This window comes from Nicotiana tabacum, chromosome 20 (genome assembly GCF_000715075.1).
Source record: "Nicotiana tabacum cultivar K326 chromosome 20, ASM71507v2, whole genome shotgun sequence".
Lineage (NCBI taxonomy): Eukaryota > Viridiplantae > Streptophyta > Magnoliopsida > Solanales > Solanaceae > Nicotiana > Nicotiana tabacum.
The window spans coordinates 154,405,384-154,425,015 of record NC_134099.1 but is presented as its reverse complement, the minus strand read 5'-3'; the positions used below and the strand labels follow the sequence as shown (position 1 = coordinate 154,425,015).

The window sequence follows — 19,632 nt, the reverse complement described above, 5'->3', positions numbered from 1 at the left end:
AGTACAGAAATAATAGAAAATATGACAATAATATCTCAAAGAAAACTCATAATCTACAGGTACCAGTACAGGAATGTAGACATGTTTCCAGGTTTAACAGTTAAGCTCAACACAAATAAAATATGTGAAATCTGAATGACATGAGGAATATGACATCTCTATATCTACATGCTAATATACATATCGTATGTGATGCAACACAATGAAAGCCTTACGTACTCACACTCTTAGAGTATTCAACCTGACTGTCTCAATTCTCACTCATCAAACTCAATCACTCAGCACTGTATGATACCCGCTGTGACGTGCAGCCCGATCCCACCAAGAATTAGAAAAAACTGCGCTCACTATGGATGTGCAGAATCCGGAGGGGCGGATCCTGCACAAGCGCTAATAAAACCTGATGCGACATGCTGCTTGATCCCATCGTGAATCAATAATACATGTAGCGACGTTCAGCCCCATCATGAGTCAATAGTGCCCGTTGTAGCGTGTAGCCCGATCCTATTAATATCACTCACAAACAGGCCCTCGGCCTCACTCAGTCATCAATCTCTCCAGTCTCTCGGGCTCACAACACTCATGCCAAGCAACCCAAATCAATTATACATGATGTGACAATGTATGATAACAGAAACTTAGATATGATATGCAATGATGAATGCGAATGAGATCATAATTGCAATTAAGCAAATAAATGACCATTATGGGTCACACCGGCACCGGCACATAGCCTAAACATGATTTCTAACATAAATCACAGCTCAAGTGCTCTAACACATAGAGTACAGTAATAATGTTCCATGGAATCGATTGAATCACAATTCTTACGATGCACGCCCACATGCCCGTCACCTGGCATGTGTGTCACCTGAACACCAATCACATAGCACATAATTTTAGGGATTCATACCCTCAGAACCAAGTTTAGAAGTGTTACTTACCTCAAACCGCGCAAATCTCTACTCCAACAAGCCCTTGCCTCGAGAATCGGCCTTCGAAAGCCGCGAATCTAGCCATAAATAATTTGATACAATCAACACGAGCTATAGGAATCAATTCTATATAAAAATGCTAAGTGCTTCATCAAAAGTCAAAAAGTCAACTCAAAGTCAACACCGGGCCCACGTCTCGGAACTCAACAAAAGTTACAAAATCCGAATACTCACTCAACTACGAGTCCAACCATACCAAATTTACCAAGTTCTAATCCCAAATCGTCACTCAAATCCCTAAATTTCACTCTCCAATTCCTAACCCAAAACTCCCGAAATTTCACCTCATAAACACACAAACTAGGTGAGAAATTCAATGGGTAAACAATATTATTGCATAAAAATAATCAAAAGTGACTTACCTCAAGAAATCACTTGAAACCCTCTCAAAAATCACCATAATTCGATCTTGCAAAGTCCAAAATGATTAAAAATATCAAAACCCTCGAATTTAAACACTGCCCAGGCATTTCCGCACCTATGGAGCCTAAGCTCGCATCCGCGCTCCCGATTTTATGGAGAAAACCTCGCTTTTGCGAAACCTATTTAACAGCCAAACTCGCGCACCTGCGGTCCCAGCTTCGCACCTACGTGATCGCATCTGCGAAGCATTCATCGCTTTTGCGACTCCAACACTGCATGTCTAAATCCTCTTCTGCGGTCGACCATGCGCAGATGCGCATCCGCATCCGCGGAAACCCTTCCGCACCTGCGACCCCCAGTGTCCTTCCTCCTCTTCGCAGCTGCACAAACTTAACCTCTTCTGCGGCTCCGCACCTGCGGCCAATCCCACCGCAGGTGCAATGACACCAGATATGAAGCACCTTAGCATAACACTTAAGCCAAATTCGATCCGTTAACCATCCGTAATCCACCCGAGGCCCCCGGGGCCTCAACCAAATATACTAATAAGTCCAAAAATATGATACGAAATTAGTTGAGGACTCAAATCACATCAAACAACATCAAAAACACAAATCGCACCCCAATTCAAGCCTAACGAAAACTAAAAAATTCCAACTTCTACAATCGATGTCGAAACCTACCAAATCAACTCCGATTGACCTCAAATTTTGCACACAAGTAATAAATGATACAACAAGCCTATTCCAACTTTCGAAACCAAAATCCGAGCCTGGTAACCACAAAGTTAACTCTTGGTCAAACCTCTCAACTCTCCAAACTTTTATTTTTTCAACTTTCGCCAATTCAAGCCAAAATCAACTACGGTCCTCCAAATCACTATGCGGACATACTCCTATATCCAAAATCACTCTACGAAGCTATCGGAACCATCAAAACTCCATTCCGGAGTCATTTACACACAAGTCAATATTCGGTCAACCTTTTCAACTTAAGCTTCCAACCTTGGGACTAAGTGTCCCAATTCATTCCAAAATATTAAGGTTGTTCAAAATCGAACTGAAATCGTTAGCCGAACCAAACGGATGACTTATTGGTATCGGATTATCGAGGTAATAGATAGTGAATGAATTTAGATTTTATAATTCACGGCTTAAAGGTTCGGAGTGGATTACTCAACTTTCTTATTAGATAAACCTTTAACCCGTTAAATTTTTATATTTATTTGTTTACCCCTATATATATAAAGTACTATTGAAACCCTAAATGACTAAAGTATTAAGACACTTAGCTCATATTATAGCATAGTAAAGTAATAGCAACTTGTTACAGGCAATTATGAGTTGGAATCAGACAAAGGGTGTGTATACAGGCAATTATGATTTATATACATCAATTGATTTTTTTTTATGTTAGTAACTATTAAGTACTACTTCTTTTGCAGGCATACATCATGAAAATTGACAATGATCTATTAGCCATCCTAATAAAGACATATGTTAATCGAATTTCTGTACTAACTTCTCCAAAATACTATTTCATTCGAAAACAAGTTCTTAATAAGTATGCAATTGTGAAAAGGCGAAAGTTACAATTCTTTAAGGCCATGGCACGGACTTTAAGATATAAAGTATTTGTAACCATAGCCAACATTGCTCATATTCAAATATATTTGATATACTCAGTTTGAGCTTGCACTTTCTGCTTTGTAATTTTTTGTAACTCATCACAATTATTTTAATATTATTTACATCATTTTAAAAAATTTATACTTATAGCATTGAATACACGTGTTTGAAAACTAGTAAATCAATAAGAAGTGACTATTGGCATGTAGCTTGGATACATGTAATATGTACTCTTCTTTTAGAAACAACTAAAAACTACCATTGGGACTAACAGAAGAATGAAAGGGTTTAAAAAATATGGCACCTTATAATTCGTTCACATGGAGTTGTAAATTACACTAATGCAATATATATATATATATATATATATATATATATATATATATATATATATATATATATATATATACTATCAATACAATTTAATGTCTGATATTTTAAAAGATCATTACTGTCAAAAACAATTAGTCCTTGTTATCGCAAATAGCTTAATCTCATGGCATAAAAAAATATTACACACCATAATACTTAAACTCTCTGCCTGTAACTTCTAACAACATGAAGGGCGCAGTTATTGACCAAAGGGAAACTATTTTGATGTCTTAAAGTGAACAAATAAGTAGGTTTTCCAAATAAAACATGTATGGACTGGTAGATAAATCATCATACAAACTAGAATTGACAAAATCATACTAAAAGAATCTAATATGTAAGATAAGAAATGTCAAGAAAACTGTAGCATTGCGGGTTTGATTGATAGAGAACCTTAAGGTCTTTGGAAGAAATCAGATCATCAAAATTCCAACTCTATCCAGAATAAACATTGGTGTAGCTCATAAAACTCAAATTTATCTCATATTTAAACACGCCGCTGCAAAAGTCACCTCATTTAGAAGTCTTTACACCGTGGAGTTCAATATACAAACAAGCTTCAGATAGAAGCATTCCAAGTCTTCTTGATATTTCACAAATGAAGTGGGCGAACCTATGCGATGAAGCAGAAGATTGATTTATACAAAAAACACAGTAACTAACAACTTCTGCAATAGCTGCAGCAAAGTAAAAAATCAGTGTGCCTGATCGTGTAAGAAACACAGCTAAGACAGTCTGATAGCCATTTCTTGAAGAAGTGCTCGCTTCTGTGATGTATTAATTACTTGATTGGATTCAGCATTCTCAAGCACATCTGCAATTATGGCTGCTGCATGACCTAGAGGTTCTTCTGCTGCTCTCTTCAGCATAAAAGCCTATAAAAGATAAGTGTCAGATATGTGTGCATATGTATGTCTGTATGTGTGTAATAGTGTAGTAACCTGAAGAAACTGCACCACCATATCACCAAGCAACTTGGGTTCGGGTATATAAGCCCAACGTTATCTAAAAGAAAAAAGGGGGAGGGGGGAGGGAATGACAACGAACCAAGAGAATGCACCATAACAAGCCTAAACATACATCAATTTCCCTCAGAAAAGACTATTTTCCATGCGTTAAAGATACATAGAAATGAATTATAAAACTGAAATTTCCCAGTCCCGCCACTTCCAAATCGCTAGAACCTTAAATGCATGATGTTAGGATAACTATTAGATAGTAATGCAGGCATGCCAGATACAATGGTCTCAGATCCATGCTTCAGCGGATAAAAATTTAAGCACATTGTTGGGGAAGGAAACCTGTCCATGATGTGTTATCGTCAATGTACAGGGTTGCTGATTCCAAGGTTCTCCATCTACTTGAACAGGAAATGCAGCAAAAAGTTGAATTTTAATCACTTGTCCTTGTGCAAGCCGCCGAGCTTTGGAAAGCCCCACCTGATTGTAAGAACAATGCTCTTATCACACAGGTCCAACATTTAAAAGTAGCTGGAAGATAAAATAAACCTTAATGAAACTTTATGTCAGAAACAACTGCATTCTCTAATCAGATTCAAACAGGAGCAGTTGAACCCAATTCAAAATAACCCCTCAACAAAAACCATCAACTGTTTCTCCTTCTCCATTTACTTACGCCAATATCTGCAACAACTCTTGCCCAGGAACTACTGAACTACCAGATTTCTTTTATTAATCAAGTACTGAACTACCAGATATAATTATTGGTCAGACTCCAACTAGGGATATGAGCACAAAATAACAGCAAAGTGCTTAAACGAAATCACTGAACAATATTGAAATATCTCTCAGGAAACAAAGCTTCGAAATGATGGTTACTTTTACCACATCACCTCAGGAATTCCCCAAAATATACCTGAAGCTTCCCAAGATGCCAGGTACCAGAAATGCTAACAACCTCCAGCATCTTATCGTGCATGGATTGAGGATCAAGATTATCATAGCTTTCATCTTCATTCTGCCACAAGTCTACTCCGCCCATGTAGCTCCCGATATTAGCAACAAGAACACCTTCTGCATCCTAGAAAGAGTAAAGAGCATGATCGTTTCACCACTGATCCATTAACTAGCAATTGTATTTTAAGTAGTCTCCAGACAAGATAATCGACTAAAACATCAACCACAATTACCTCATGTGTAAAAGGATCAAAAATATTAATAACTACGAAACTTGCAAAATGAATATGTTATACGACAAGAAGTCAGTATGTTAAATGACTAAAAGTAAAAGTTCAAAAGCATACAAATTTTTCAAAAGGATTTTGTAGCTGCGTATTTGACACTTACCTCAGGAACCTCAATCTCAACACCATCAACCTCCACACGAACTTGCCATGGAAAATCTGCAAATGTCCTATCCATGATACTCCTGGCGCCTTCTCTGGCATAAAGGACTTTGTTCATGAACTGCAACAATGTTGCCAAATATTTTCAGCGCCGACAGAAATACACATCGACAAATATATGAACTTAAATTAATCAATTACACAAAAAACTCCTACAAGAATAAAATTCATGACCTCAATCTCTGAATACACATAAACACAATTTACTATTACATAATACAGAACAGACAAACAAACAAGATTAAATCTTAAATAATTATTAGCATCCACAAGAACCACCTCAGATGAGAGAGTTCACTAAGTAGGCAACTTACTGCGGGCTAACTTATTGTAAGAGCTTGTCAACTTAACCCACTTTTGGAAAGAGCACAGGAAAACCTATATAATGAACTCACTGAACTGGATTTATGTAAAACATGAAAAGGCATAAGAATTCATGGCTAGCAAACACCATGTCATGGATACTCAACTCTCCAAATTTTCAAAAATTTAGATATATCGCTTGCCCCGAAGTAACGAAGCTCTGGAATCTCTAAAAGAGATGAATATCAGAAACACAAGGACAAATTATTATCAACAATGCGCATATAAAGTTAAATGCTACTGTATATGAGAAGACATGTTTTAACAGGGATGCAATATAAAGCAACTGTTAAGCAGTGTAGATCGGCAGGTGCCACCAATAAACCATGAAGAAAGCTCGAACGAACACATTGAGAACTAATTCAGTGACAATCAGAAATGTCAAAAGCGAAGCTTGATATCTGAAAAAGATTAGCCCGAGAAACTGTATGCAAGATAAGATTTTGTCTTTCTTTTATTGATGAACAGAAATGCATGTTAAAACAAGAAAGCATTCAGGTCTGAGATATTAGAGTAGTCATTAGTCAAGTCTAGAACATCTGGGTGAAGTTCTTATTTCATTTAAATATTCTGTCCTCCAGAACTTCTCCTCTCCCCCTCTGAGAAGACTGAAGAGCATATTACTAATGGCACCTGACTCTATTTTCAGCAGCCTATTGGAAAATGGTCTGACAACTGTTCTTTTACACAAGCGCCACAAGTGTGGAACCAATATCGAAGAATAAAAAGTAACTATGAAACGAAACGCCTTCAAGACTGAGTGCACTATAATTAGGCCAAAATACCCTCAAAAGAAACTAAAAACTCTTTGAAAGTATAGCATCAAAGCAATAGCAAAATTATAAGGTTTACATCGAGCAAATTTGTTTGTTTTGGCATCACTTACCATTTTATAATATTAAATAGTTGTATTTTAAACAGAGATGTATTTTTTTGTAGCTTTTTGGTGCAATCTGGTAATTGAGCATGATGTAGATGGAATGCTAGATACAATAGAGGGTTTCCACAACCTGTAATTATGCCTGATGCACTGGCTTAGTGCATAAATTTATAATATCTTTAATTACTTATCAAAAAAAAATATTAAATAGTTTCAGGTCTTCCATCAAATACATCAATTATCAAAGCAAAACTTTGAAGCTACAGACCTATTTGGTATCATATCAATCCCATTAACCCATTTTTCATGCTTCACATCCTCTAAAAACAAAAAGATATCTGCATTACCTGATTGTAGAACTTTTCCGGGTTTTCCTCCCTCATATTATGGATTTCTAATGCAACCTTTGCATCGCAACCAACACCTGGAATATCAGTTCCCAACAATCATCAAATTCTATATCTAAGAAAGTGAGAAACTCATCATAATATTTCCAAGCAAAATATTCTAAATTTTTTCAGGTCACAGAGAGATAATTTACATTTTAGATATCAGTATTATCTATGACATGAAGAGGATATCAACATACCAAGGTAGTTGTTCAAGAACTTTGGAGGTTGAAGCAGCTCTCCTTGTTGGTTCAAGATTGAAACTTTCCAACGATCAAGGATGGTTACCGCTGCTTGCTCTATATCATGCAAAAGTGTGCAAAGACCTCCTTGCCTCTCAACTGAACCCAAGCCACCTCCCCAGGAAAGAACTCTAGCCAAATCATTTCCCGTCCCAGCAGGAAGTATTGCTACTGGTGGGGGCGAAACAAAGTTTTGTTTATCTATAGCATTTAAAACCCATCCAACAGTACCATCTCCTCCACAGATGAGAATCCTGAAGTGAGGAACCCTTCTGAATAGATAAAGACCTACTTCTGGTCCTTCAGTTGAGCTCAACTCAAAGACCTATTTAGCATATCCACGCAACATCAGATCAAGACACTCGCTCACGGACATCAAATTGTTGAATCTACTGAAAGGTAGACTACACTATGAGTGTTTTTAGTAAAATAACAAATCGCCTTCCATGTTATTCATTATGAAGGAGCTATAGTTAAGCTGGCATAACAAGTAGAACCCAAGAAACAGCTATTTTACACTAGAACTCAGTAAAAAGGGAGAACTATAACTTCATTCTATCTAATTCTCTCCCTTCACCTTGATAGATACCTGTATAAGTCAAATTTTACAATCCTCAATAGTCAATTCAACTGAAAATGAAGATTAATGAGTCTCCTTTGACAAATGCCTTATAATTATGCCATACTAGCATGTTAAAAGATCAGGCTATATGTATAGATGGTGAACACGTAATAATTATCAGTTGAAAGGTGCTCAAACACTTAGAGATATCCTAATAAAGTATATGTTATTATTCAATAAGACGGACAAGTGACTTCTAATAGCTACGAGCTCCCCAGGCCCTTTAAAGGACAGCAGAAGTAGTTTGTCAACCAATTCGTTTTTTCATAACCGAGGGCCTGTGCCACATGCGCCTCTCTCTTTTTTTGGGATATGGTAAACCCTAATTGGTCAACTAAGTCATTTTCTTATGGTAGTAACATTTCTTAACATGCAAGTAATCCATGCATAGATAGAGGAAGAACACATTTCCATGCAATTGTGCCAAAAGACTAGCTGAGGGAGCTTGCTCTAAATGACCTGACCTGCACAGGATTTAATAAAATGTTCAGCCGCTGCCTAAGTGAATCTCCTCGCTGAGCTCCACTTTTCTTGTTTAGAAAAACTAGCAGAGGCCTAGCATCTGGAGGCAAATCAGTCAATTCATATTTCTGTTTCATCCGTATTATCTGAGACTCATCCTTCTGATTGATTGATGAACTCCTCTTGAAGCTGGGTATAGATACCAGTTTTTTCAGAACACTTCCTTGTTGCTGATCTACAGCCTCTTTATGTATGCCACCATTACAATTTTCCTCTACTTTATAAGTACCATTTACTTGATGAGTATCTGCAGTGCTTTCAGTGGTTGTGTCACCAGTATTATCACCACTGCCTGTGTCAGTAGATACCTCATTTAAATGGTTTTTATTTTTGTGTTTGTATTTCTTGCTTTGACTTCTAATACTAGCACGTACTGAAGATGCAATTTCATTGGCTCCTTGTGTGATAGAACTCAGCAGTCCACCAGAGGACGTCCTAGTAAACTCTTTAACATGAAGAGGCGATAAAATAAGCCTTCTGAAAGGGCCCAGGTCACAAATATCACCAGTTTCATGGAACATATTAGCATGGCAATCAATGTGAACCAGGCGCTGACACCATAAGCAACACCATATAGGGGAACCCCCAAGAAACGAACTGCTGCACGGCTCTTCACAGTTGCTGCAGAAAGAGTCATCTGGTTGATCTGCTACCTCTGTCCACCGAACTGCCCACTGATGTACCACGTGCTTATATCCAAACATTGATCCACATTTGCAATCCTTATGAGCACTCGATGAGCAACTAAGATGAGCTGCTGCACCACAAGTGCAGCAGCAATTAAAAAAACTCTCTGATGCCACCATTGGTCCAAGAGTTTGAGATGGCGACATGGACTCTAAGCAGACACAGCAATTTAAACTTTTCCCTCGAGATATGGATTCCAAAGTCCAACTATGAGAAGCTACAGGGACCTTATACCTGGCTTTCGGGTTTTTCTTTGACCTAGCTATAGCTTTCATCCAACTAATGTTTACATTCTTTCTCCACTGGAAAGCAGTGTAAATGATAGTGAGAATCCCGACTAAACCAGAAATGAAACAACAGAGAATAAAAAACCACGATTCCGCCATCTCGGAGGGATTTTTGCTGATCCAGCTAGCAAGCGGAATATCTAATTCTCGATAGTCTTCCATTTCTTAAATTCTATATTCCCTTGAATGCACAAAACATCTCCAGAACATAACCTAAAGTAACAAAATAACAGCCAGAAAGGGCATTAACCTAACATATATAATTGCATTATGCAGCTTCCACTGAACACCTATCTGAAGCCCCACAAGCTGGCTATGAGTTCCCTGAGGTCAGTTATCTTGTTTCTCCAATAATCACATACGTTCCAGAAGTACTCAGGTGATGGTGGTTGTACACTCCAAATTTGCAATCCTGCTTATTTTATTCGCCATCTCAAAGGGCTTTAAACCTTTCAATAAAGGTAGCAAAGCCAAAACAATACCCTGCAAGTAAAAAGAATAAAAGTTTCATCAAACAGGTTCAAAAATTACAACCTAAGTTCTTGTAACAATAGCCTCTCTTTGGATTGCAACAGAAACAAAAGTAGCTTATTACTCCCTCCCTTCTAGAAAGAATAATGGACTTCAGAGTACGAGCTAAAAGCATCTAATTTTTGGTCTGAATCCGGACATCAGACATCGACTTCTCAATATTTTTGAAATGTACTTTTTACATAGTTAGAAACTACATATAAAGTACTACAAACCACAAAATTATCATCATCAAAAATATTTAGAAGATGTTAGAAAAAGAAAAACAATTAGAGTCAAACAAAAAATAGTTTTATTCCCCAAATAGTAATAGTGTCACATAAAATGGGACAAAGTAAGTACTGCACATCAGTCTCCCACGGAAAAGAAAAGGCAAAAAAAAAAAAAGAAGATGCTGTTGTCATTGAAAAGTGTGAAAAGAGATTGGCAACCTGGCAAATGCAATATCTATAATTGGGTGGCAGACGGACACTTATCAATAGTGTCCTTGATAGTATTCCAACCTAGTGTATGTTACTTTACCCCATGCCAGGCTCAATACTAAAGCAGCTAGATAGACTAAGAAGGAGATTCTTAGGGGACGGAAACAGCACAACCCAAAGTTCTCATTGGTGAAATGGTCTAAAGTAATTCAACCAAAAGCTCAAGGGAGTTTGGGAATCAGAAACCTGAAGTATCACAACAAAAGCATGCTAATGAAGTGGCTTTGGAGATATGGGCAACATGAAGCAGGTTATTGGAAGAGAATCATAGCTGCTAAATTTGGTGCCCAAAATAATTGGTGTACCAAGGAAAGCACTTGACCACATTGGGTGGGAGTATGGAAGCACATCAGCAGCCACAACCGAGATTTTTTCCAGAATATATCTTTCAATGTTGGAAATGGTTTACACATTAGACTCTGGAAAGACAAATGGCTTGGCAGCACAACCTTAAAGGAGTCCTTCCCAAGAATATATCAAATTGCATGCAATCAGGATGCATCAATTGCTCAGTACAAGGATGGAAATAGCTGGAACCCCATTTTCAGAAGAAACCTCTCTGACTGGGAAATCAATGTCCTACTCACACTCTTTACAACTTTGGCAGAATACAACTTTGACATACACCAACCTACAGAATCTTGTGGGGAAGATCAAAAGGTGGGAAGTACAACGTCAAGGCTGGCTATGAACATTTGTGCTCTCAGAATGGTATTTTAGAGGACTGACCATGGAAGCATGTGTGGAAGATTAGGCTAAAGATTTCCTGCTTTTCCTGGATAGCACTTAAGGGAGCATGCCTATCACAGGATAACCTCGGAAAGAGAGGCACAATCCTAGTGAACAGATGCTATATGTGCCACCAAAGTTCAGAGAGAATGTCAGCCACCTATTTCTGCATTGCCCTTTCACAGCTGATTTCTGGAACTTCTTCTGCTCTATTTTTGGTTTATACTGGGTCATGACTCAAACAGTCAAGGAAGCATTTATTAGTTGGCATATTTAGAGAGTGGGATAAACCATCAAAAGGATCTGGAGAATGATCCCAGCAGTAATTTTTTGGTGTGTTTGGACTGAAAGAAATCGCAGATGTTTTAATGGAATGTCTAACTATGCATCTTCTGGATACCTTTATTAATGATAATTACTTACTTCATCAACAAAAAAAAAAAGATGCTCTTCAATCCACTACTCTCACTATATCCAAGTGTTACACTTACTTCTCTAATCAAATCACGGCATAACGGAAAATATGGCTTCAAAAAAGTATAAATAAGTCTGTCAAGCGGAAAGATAGTACTCTCTCTGTCTCAACTTATGTGGCACTCGTTGCTCTCTCCCCAAAAAAAATAAAAATGATACGTTTCTATATTTAGAAACAAAAATGTTCATGGCTTGTTTAGACCACAAATTTCATGTCTTACTTTCGTTCTTAAACTACATGCCCAGTCAAACATGCACACATGAATTGACACGGAGAGAGTACTACCTAAAAAGGTAGTTCCTGATAGTATATGAGGAAACTGGAAAGCAATCAATCAAATAAACAATCAGACTGACCCTCACTATCCACTTCGCTCTGTTTAGGCAATATCAATCCAATACTGATAAATAATTTGCCATTTATGGGCAAATTAAAGGATTCCTCAAAACCAGAGTTTCTTTAAATGAATTTATCTCTATGTATAAGTATCCAAACAGAGACTAAGAAGGTGATATAGGAGAAAAATAAACATAGAAAATTGAAAAGCACGCCACGATCTTAATCACAAAAAAAAAAAGGACGGAATATATGTGATCACAAAATCAAAAGAGGAAAATTCGTACCAACAACATCTTAATCCAAACAGCAAAAACGTCACAAACTGATAAGAGATCGAATCATGTCTAGTGTCTGCAAAACCCTAGCCGATGAAGAAACAAATGCGCTGGAAATGGACAGAATCAAAAGCAAAAGTGAAGCAAAGCAAAGTTTGAGCAAATGGAGAATTAAACTATATTTAACTTACTGCTTTGGGTTTGCTTTTTTTTTTTTTTTAAATAGTAAGATTCTTTGAGATTCTAACTCATGTAATATTGTATTTGGAGATTTGGACGTATGTGACACTTTACTAGTGAGAGAGCGAAGTTTTGGAGATTCTAACTCAGTACACGTGGACTCATGTGACCTTCGGAGTGTGAAATTGGGCCTACCATAACCACGCTGCTTCGTCAGTAGTATGGAGCTTCCTTAATTTTTGGTGAGACAGTCGGCCGCGGGCCATTGCCGTTGCAACTATTTCTGTACAGCAACCCCTCCCCTCCCGTAAAAATTGCACCGGTGCTCTATTTGGTTGCCCAATTTAATCTATAACTAATTTTTTTTTAAAGTTTTAATTTGTACTTTCTTTTTAGACAAATTCATCCCTCTTTCTCCTCCTTATTTGACCAAAAGATCTTAAAACTTTTTTGATTAAAACAATTGATACTAATAATTAGGTTAATCTTAGTCAAACATAATAAACCCTAGATCTTGAAATGAATCGGGAAGTAATGGATAAAATGAAATAAAAGCGAGCAATCTTAATTTATCTTTGTTATTTCCTCTTTTGTGATGCCCAGTAGGTCATCGATTTTACATCCTTTTTAGAAGGAAAATAGAAGGAGAGGATATAGAGAGAGAAAAAGAAAAGCCCCCCACTGTATACTGTGGATACTTAGACCGAAGTAGGTCGTGATGGTCCTCGCTACCCCGCCCTTTGGGCGGGGTTCTAATTGGGTCGGCTACTGTGGTCAGTTTTTGACCTATACAATTAGTCCCTCCGTCTGTCGGGGTCGTCTATTGATGGTCCCGGCAGGCGGATTATGATTTTGAACACTTGGGAAAAATCTGACTGTTCGTGCCTTGGACGTAGTCTGTGGATCGAGGCGATGGGACGACGCTACAACGGTGCCCTTGGAACCATCGCGACCGTTTGAAATCGAAGCGTTTGTTCGATTTGAAACGTCGTTCGTGGCTACTGTCATTATGACACATGTTTCCTGGTTATTGAACCGTTTCGTGCCCCTATCAGTTTCGGTTGGCGACTCTTGGGTTTCCCGCTTGGGGAATTTATGTCCCTATAAATATAGGAAATACCCCATTCGATTTGTACACTTTCTAGCTTTTGGTGGGAGAACATTGTAGATCTTCCTCTTCTCAAATACTTTCAGATTTTCGATCTTCTTCGGTTAGCCGGAAATTCACCCCTATCTCTTTTTTTTTCTTAAGCCTTTTGTTCCATTACATCGATACACATGGCTGGTAGTTCTTCCCGCATTGATAACCCTGCCGCAATTTTAGCGTCAGAAAATGATGTCTCTACTCCCGGAGGAGTGGAGGTGATAGAGGAGGAAGGGATTCCGACAGCGGCCGAAATACTGCCTCGTCTTGGAAAGCCGTGGAACGATCGCCATAGTCTCATCGGGGAAGAGCCAGAACCCGCTCCCTCTGTTATGACTGAGGCACATATTGGGGGAATGAGGGAAAAATGTGGGATCCCTGGCCATGTTGAAATGTTGCTGGCGGTGGGAGACGATATCATACATTTTGATCCGGGTTATTGTGCATTTCACGCCTACCCTTCAACGTCGGGTATACGCTTCCTCCCCCCCCTCCGTGGTAGATTTCTGTCATTTCTACGAGGTGTGTCCGGCTCAACTTTTGTCGTACTTGTATAAATTGTTCCTCATGTTGATCAAGTTCGCGGAACTCGCTGGTCGGGAGATCACTTTGAGACACATGCGTCATCGAGGGACGAAGAGCTTGGTGGTGAAGATGGACGACAGGGTCAACCGTCGCTTCTATAAGAATTATTTTTATGTGCGGAAGGAGCACCTTGTGGCGGATCCTGAAGGATTCCCTAAGAGATGGAACTTTGCACGTAAGTTTTTATATTTTTTGGTCGGAATGATAGTCGACCGCTTCTCTTTAGGCGGTATTGAACTGTTTTTACTTTTGCAGCTGCGAGACTACCCCATGCGCCTGTTGACGACATCCACGACTGGGTGAACGCCATTCTTCCTCATACGGCGGGAGTTCGTATATGGTCGTCCTTCTACGAGAAATATGGGCGTAAGCCCCTTAATGGTAAGTAGTTTTACCGCAGTCTCTGCTTTCCGTTTTGCAATTTGGCTTTATTGTTTATATGGCGTTCTATCTCTAGCAGGTAGAGTGCGAAGGGCAAGGGCTCCTCCTCTTGCGTTTAGTCAATCGGCGTCCTCTACTCGGCCCATTTAAAGGCCTGTTGCCCGACCTACGACAACGGTTGCTCAAATTGATTCTGCGGTCGTGGCCGTGTGCATGGAAACTGTTCCTCAATCTGGGGGCCCGGCTTCTGCTATCTGCCCAACGGGGGAGCCTTCCCGTGCTGAGGATGGTGAGGGGTCGTCAAAGACACAATGGGTGGAGTTCGAAACGGCTCCGTCAACCGTGATATGCTTAGAGGACGACGACCCCTTAATGGAGTCAAAGACCGGGAATGATGCTAACCCGTCCGCAGAGGTGGAACCGGTCGCCGCGATCAATCCATCGACAGAGATTCCGGCCATTACGGGTGACCAACAGACTACTACAACGGAGAGTCGGAGTCCCGAGGTCGCTGCTGTTACTTTGGATGGGCCTTCATCTTCTAGACCGAGTCGTGCCCCTTCTTCGGCCGCAGAAAGAGGAAAACGCGTTGAGGTCAATGACTATGAATCTGAGTCTGATCTTGATCCTGATGATGTCAGGATGTTTGAAGAGGGCCTTACCCGTTCGGTGGTACATGTAGGAGGCCCGTCCCGTATACTTGAAATCTCATCGGATATCAACCTCCTAGGAGATACAAAAGATCTGGTGCAGCAGTTTGACCTTTTGTGCTCCGCCGCCGAGAGCAAGGCTCTACGGGACGTTCGTGATATTGATTTGATGCATGAAGTGGCCGCTATGGGCATGAGGGTAAGTTTCCCTTTTCTTTTATGCTCTTCATTTTTGCGACTTAGCCTTAACCCATCTTCTCATTTTTCAGACGTACAAAGTAGAAATTGAGAGTGCTTGTAGGGCTGACACTCGAGCCAAGATTTTCCTGACGATGTAGAAGAAATATCGACACTACTCCAACAAGTGTCGTGAGATGCACGAGCGGATGAAGGCGAACGCCGGTGATCGATCCCTTAGCGAAGAACTGGAGAAGAGGGATCAGGAATTGATGTAGGCTATTCGCAGGAGCAGCGTGCTCGAGGAGCAACTTCATGCAAAGGACGAAGAACTTGAGTTGGGCAAAGGGGTTGCCTCTGAGTGTAAGCATCTTCAGGCAAAGGTGCGGTCGATGCAGTCCGAGATGGATCAGAATGCCATCAAGGTCGAGGCGATGAGTGCGGAGTGGGTGGGAAAGTTAGCTGAACTGGAGAGAAAGGTTTCCGGGTTGGAGAATATTGAGAGTGCTTGGGCGTCGGCTTCAGCAAGGGCGACGGCTTTAAAGGACACTATCCGCATTTTTCAATCCGAGCAGGAATCTGATAGGGCAACGGCGACGCTTAGGGAGGCGAGGCTTGAAAAGCGTATTGGTGACATTGACCGGGAAGCGTCGGTTTTGGGGGATCGATTCGATGCTCTTGAAGCCGAGAAGGCACAATTGTTGGCCCAAGTCGAATCTGCCTCCACCGCCGTTCCCCATCATCTACATGAGCTTTGGGTACATGTGGAGGCCTAGTAGGACATATATAAGAGTTTGTGGGAAGCGGGTAGTGTTTCTGAGGCTGCATATGAAAGAGCATGAGTAAAGGCACGAGAGGCTCGTGTTAACTGCGGATACGATCCTGCGACGCCGGGGGCCGACGAGGATGTTGATGCTGAAGAGGTACTTCCTGGAGACGGTGGTGAGGAGGACGGCAGTGATGACGCCCGAGTGAAAGAATTGTTTATCTTTGTGCTGTTTTTTTGTTGTCTTTGTGTTTCTCTCTCTTTATTTTTCTTTGGACTTGCCCGACTTTTAGCCTTATGTAATTGGTGACTATTTGCGCAACTGCTTTAAATAAAAAGAAATTTTCATCGGTGTATGTCTTTTGCGCTTCTCTTCCTTTTCCTTTGCATAATTTTGGCGTGAAATTTCGGATTTCCGTATGGTCTATTCCTAATTTTCAAGGAGTTTAATCTCAGCCAGATTGAGTTGGACTTCGTCGTGTGAGTCTGAATGAAGTCGTTGAACTGCCCATTTGGGCAAGGTCAACATGTGACTATTTTCTTTGAGCGGATCCGCTCTTAACTTGAAACGGGATTTTATAACATAATAGTTATTTCGGATGAGGCTATTCATAACTTGGGTCGTTCGGGTCGGATCAAACTACCGTCAGCAATGGCCCTTGGTCTTAAGGGTGTTATTTCGAACTTTCGTCGAAATGTTAACTCGTCGTTGTTCGGTCGAGGTCGAACTCTTCTCTTTAGCGAAGGCCCTTGGCCTTAAGGGTGTTATTTAGAACTTTCATCAAAATATTAACCTGTCGTTGTCCGATCGAGGTCGAACTCTTCTCTTTGGCGAAGGCCCTTGGCCTTAAGGGTGTTATTTCGAAGTTTCATCGAAATATTAACCCGTCGTTGTTCGATCAAGGTCGAACTCTTCTCTTTGGCGAAGGCCCTTGGCCTTAAGGGTGTTATTTCTAACTTTCGTCGAAATATTAACCCGTTGTTGTTCAATTGAGGTCGAACTCTTCTCTTTGGAGAAGGCTCTTGGCCTTAAGGGTGTTATTTCGAATTTTCGTCGAAATATTAACTCAGCGTTGTTCGATTGAGGTCGAACTCTTCTCTTTGGCGATGGCCCTTGGCCTTAAGGGTGTTATTTCGAACTTTCGTCGAAATATTAACTTGTCGTTGTTCGATCGAGGTCGAACTCTTCTCTTTGGAAAAGGCCCTTGGCCTTAAGGGTATTATTTCGAACTTTCGTCGAGATATTAATCCGTTGTTGTTCGATCGAGGTCAAATTTTCTCTTTGGCAAAGGCCCTTGGCCTTAAGGGTGTTATTTCGAACTTTCGTCGAAATATTAACACGTCATTGTTCGATCGAGGTCGAACTCTTCTCTTTGGCGAAGGCCCTTGGACTTAAGGGTGTTATTTCAAACTTTCATCGAAATATTAACCCGTAGTTGTTCGATCGAGGTCGAATTCTTCTCTTTGGCAATGGCCCTTGGCCTTAAGGGTGTTATTTCGAGCTTTCGTTGAAATATTAACCCGCCGTTAGTCCCAGTTTTTCTTTTGGAGAGTTGGCTATCCTTTAGGGGAGTCCCAATTTTGCTCAACCTCTGCGCTTCCGGGTGAGCCCCAGTTCGCTTGAATTTATTCGTATCGGAGGGTGTGATGTTGGAGAGCATAAAACGTTGTTGTTTTGCTCACACTCATTTTGTGCACATATTGGAGTTTCCCTGCCTAATCTTTTCGCTTTCCGTTCTAGAGATGTCATTGGTGGACGGGACGATGAATTATACTTTGAACTCGGGGATGTCCCCCTCGTCGACCCGGTCCTTAAGTCCCCGGGAAGTCCCTCTTGGGACAGCTCCTAGGTGAGGGAGAGAGAGTACAGCTTAAAGGGCGTCATTTTCTGTAAGTTGGATTGTCAGGTAAGCGATATTTCAGTTGTTTTGTAGTAGTTTCTCATTCTCCAGTTGAGATATTTCTTTGCAAATTCGCCTGCGCGGCGCTTGTGTTCCTATTTAAGCAAACAGTAGAAGGTGAGCCAAAATCTTGTTTTCCTTACCCTGTCCGATGAGTCGGTGAATGAGGGTAGATTTATAGCGTTGCTCATTTTGCTTGGCGTTTCAATGGTTGATGGGGCGGTGGTTTCTAAATTCGGTGGTCGTGCTCAGCTCTCTTTCCCCTTCTATTTTGTGCTTTTGCCCTGCGTGGGTTGGGCCTGCCTTAGCTGGTTCATGGACCGCTCGATGTACAGGGGAGGATGTTGGTTGTAACTTCTGCTTGCATATAGCATCGTGATCTAGATTAGCACGTGAGGTTTACTTACCGCTCTTTTTAGTGGGTGATCATATTTTCGGTTTTTGATCTGGAAGAGACTAGAAATTTCACAAGAAATCCACACAGACGACGCCAAATTGTTTGACCAAAAAATGTCAAAACTTTTTTGATTAAAACAATTGATACTAATGATTTGGTTAGTCTTAGTCAAGCATAGTAAATCCCAATTTGGAAATGAATGGGAAAGTAATGGATAAAATGAAATAAAAACGAGCAATCTTCATTCATCTTGTTATTTCCTCTTTCATGATGCCCAAGAGGTCATCGATTTTACATCCTTTTTAGAAGGAAAATAGAAGGAGAGGATATAGAGAGAGAAAACGAAAAAGCCCCCCCTCACTTTGGGGTGATTTCATCCCGTATATATAGTTCTGAGACCATGACCACCTTCTCCGGTCGGTCTGCCCTTATGATGTGGCCTTTTCATCACTACTTAATTATTGTCTTTTGACCCACTGTACATTATGGATACTTAGACCGAAGTAGGTCGTGATGGTCCTCGCTACCCCACCCCTTGGGCAGGGTTCTAACTGGGTCGGCTACTGTGGTCAGATTTTGACCTATACACTCCTCCTTCTCCTCCTTCGTTTTCTTCTTCTTCTTTCTTCTGTTGTTGTTGGTGCTGCTATGAAACTTCATTTCATGGGGATGACTACTATAAGTATGTTTATCAGATTATTTAAAAATAAATTATAAATAACTTTCTAAAGTAAGTACGTACATGTATGTTAATTCACATTCTATTATTTTTTTGGATTCAGCTTTTGTACATTATCAATGCATTTTAACCGTTGTGCTAAATCATTTATCTAGTTTTTTAAGTTACTAATTCTACTGATAAACTTATTATCTGTACAAAAAATCAATTACATGATAGCATAAAA

General features: G+C 40.1%; 1 protein-coding gene across 3 annotated transcripts; it reads right to left on the bottom strand.

Annotated features, from left to right (window-relative positions):
- Positions 1–3,817: 3,817 nt before the first annotated feature.
- On the bottom strand, positions 3,818–13,042 carry LOC107824111 (diacylglycerol kinase 1). Of its 3 annotated transcripts, none has more exons than XM_016650843.2 (8): positions 12,922–13,042; positions 8,684–10,198; positions 7,556–7,922; positions 7,314–7,390; positions 5,665–5,784; positions 5,234–5,398; positions 4,660–4,797; positions 3,818–4,233 (listed from the first exon to the last, which is right to left on the bottom strand). In XM_016650843.2, the coding sequence occupies exons 2-8, from the start codon at positions 9,875–9,877 to the stop codon at positions 4,084–4,086; spliced, it is 2,211 nt and encodes a 736-aa protein (XP_016506329.2). In that variant the 5' UTR covers positions 9,878–10,198; positions 12,922–13,042; the 3' UTR covers positions 3,818–4,083. The 3 variants fall into 3 exon arrangements, with proteins under 3 accessions (XP_016506329.2, XP_016506328.2, XP_075096830.1); XM_016650842.2 differs by having other exon boundaries at positions 12,556–12,986; XM_075240729.1 differs by having other exon boundaries at positions 12,738–12,975.
- Between the last annotated feature and the right edge of the window lie 6,590 nt (positions 13,043–19,632).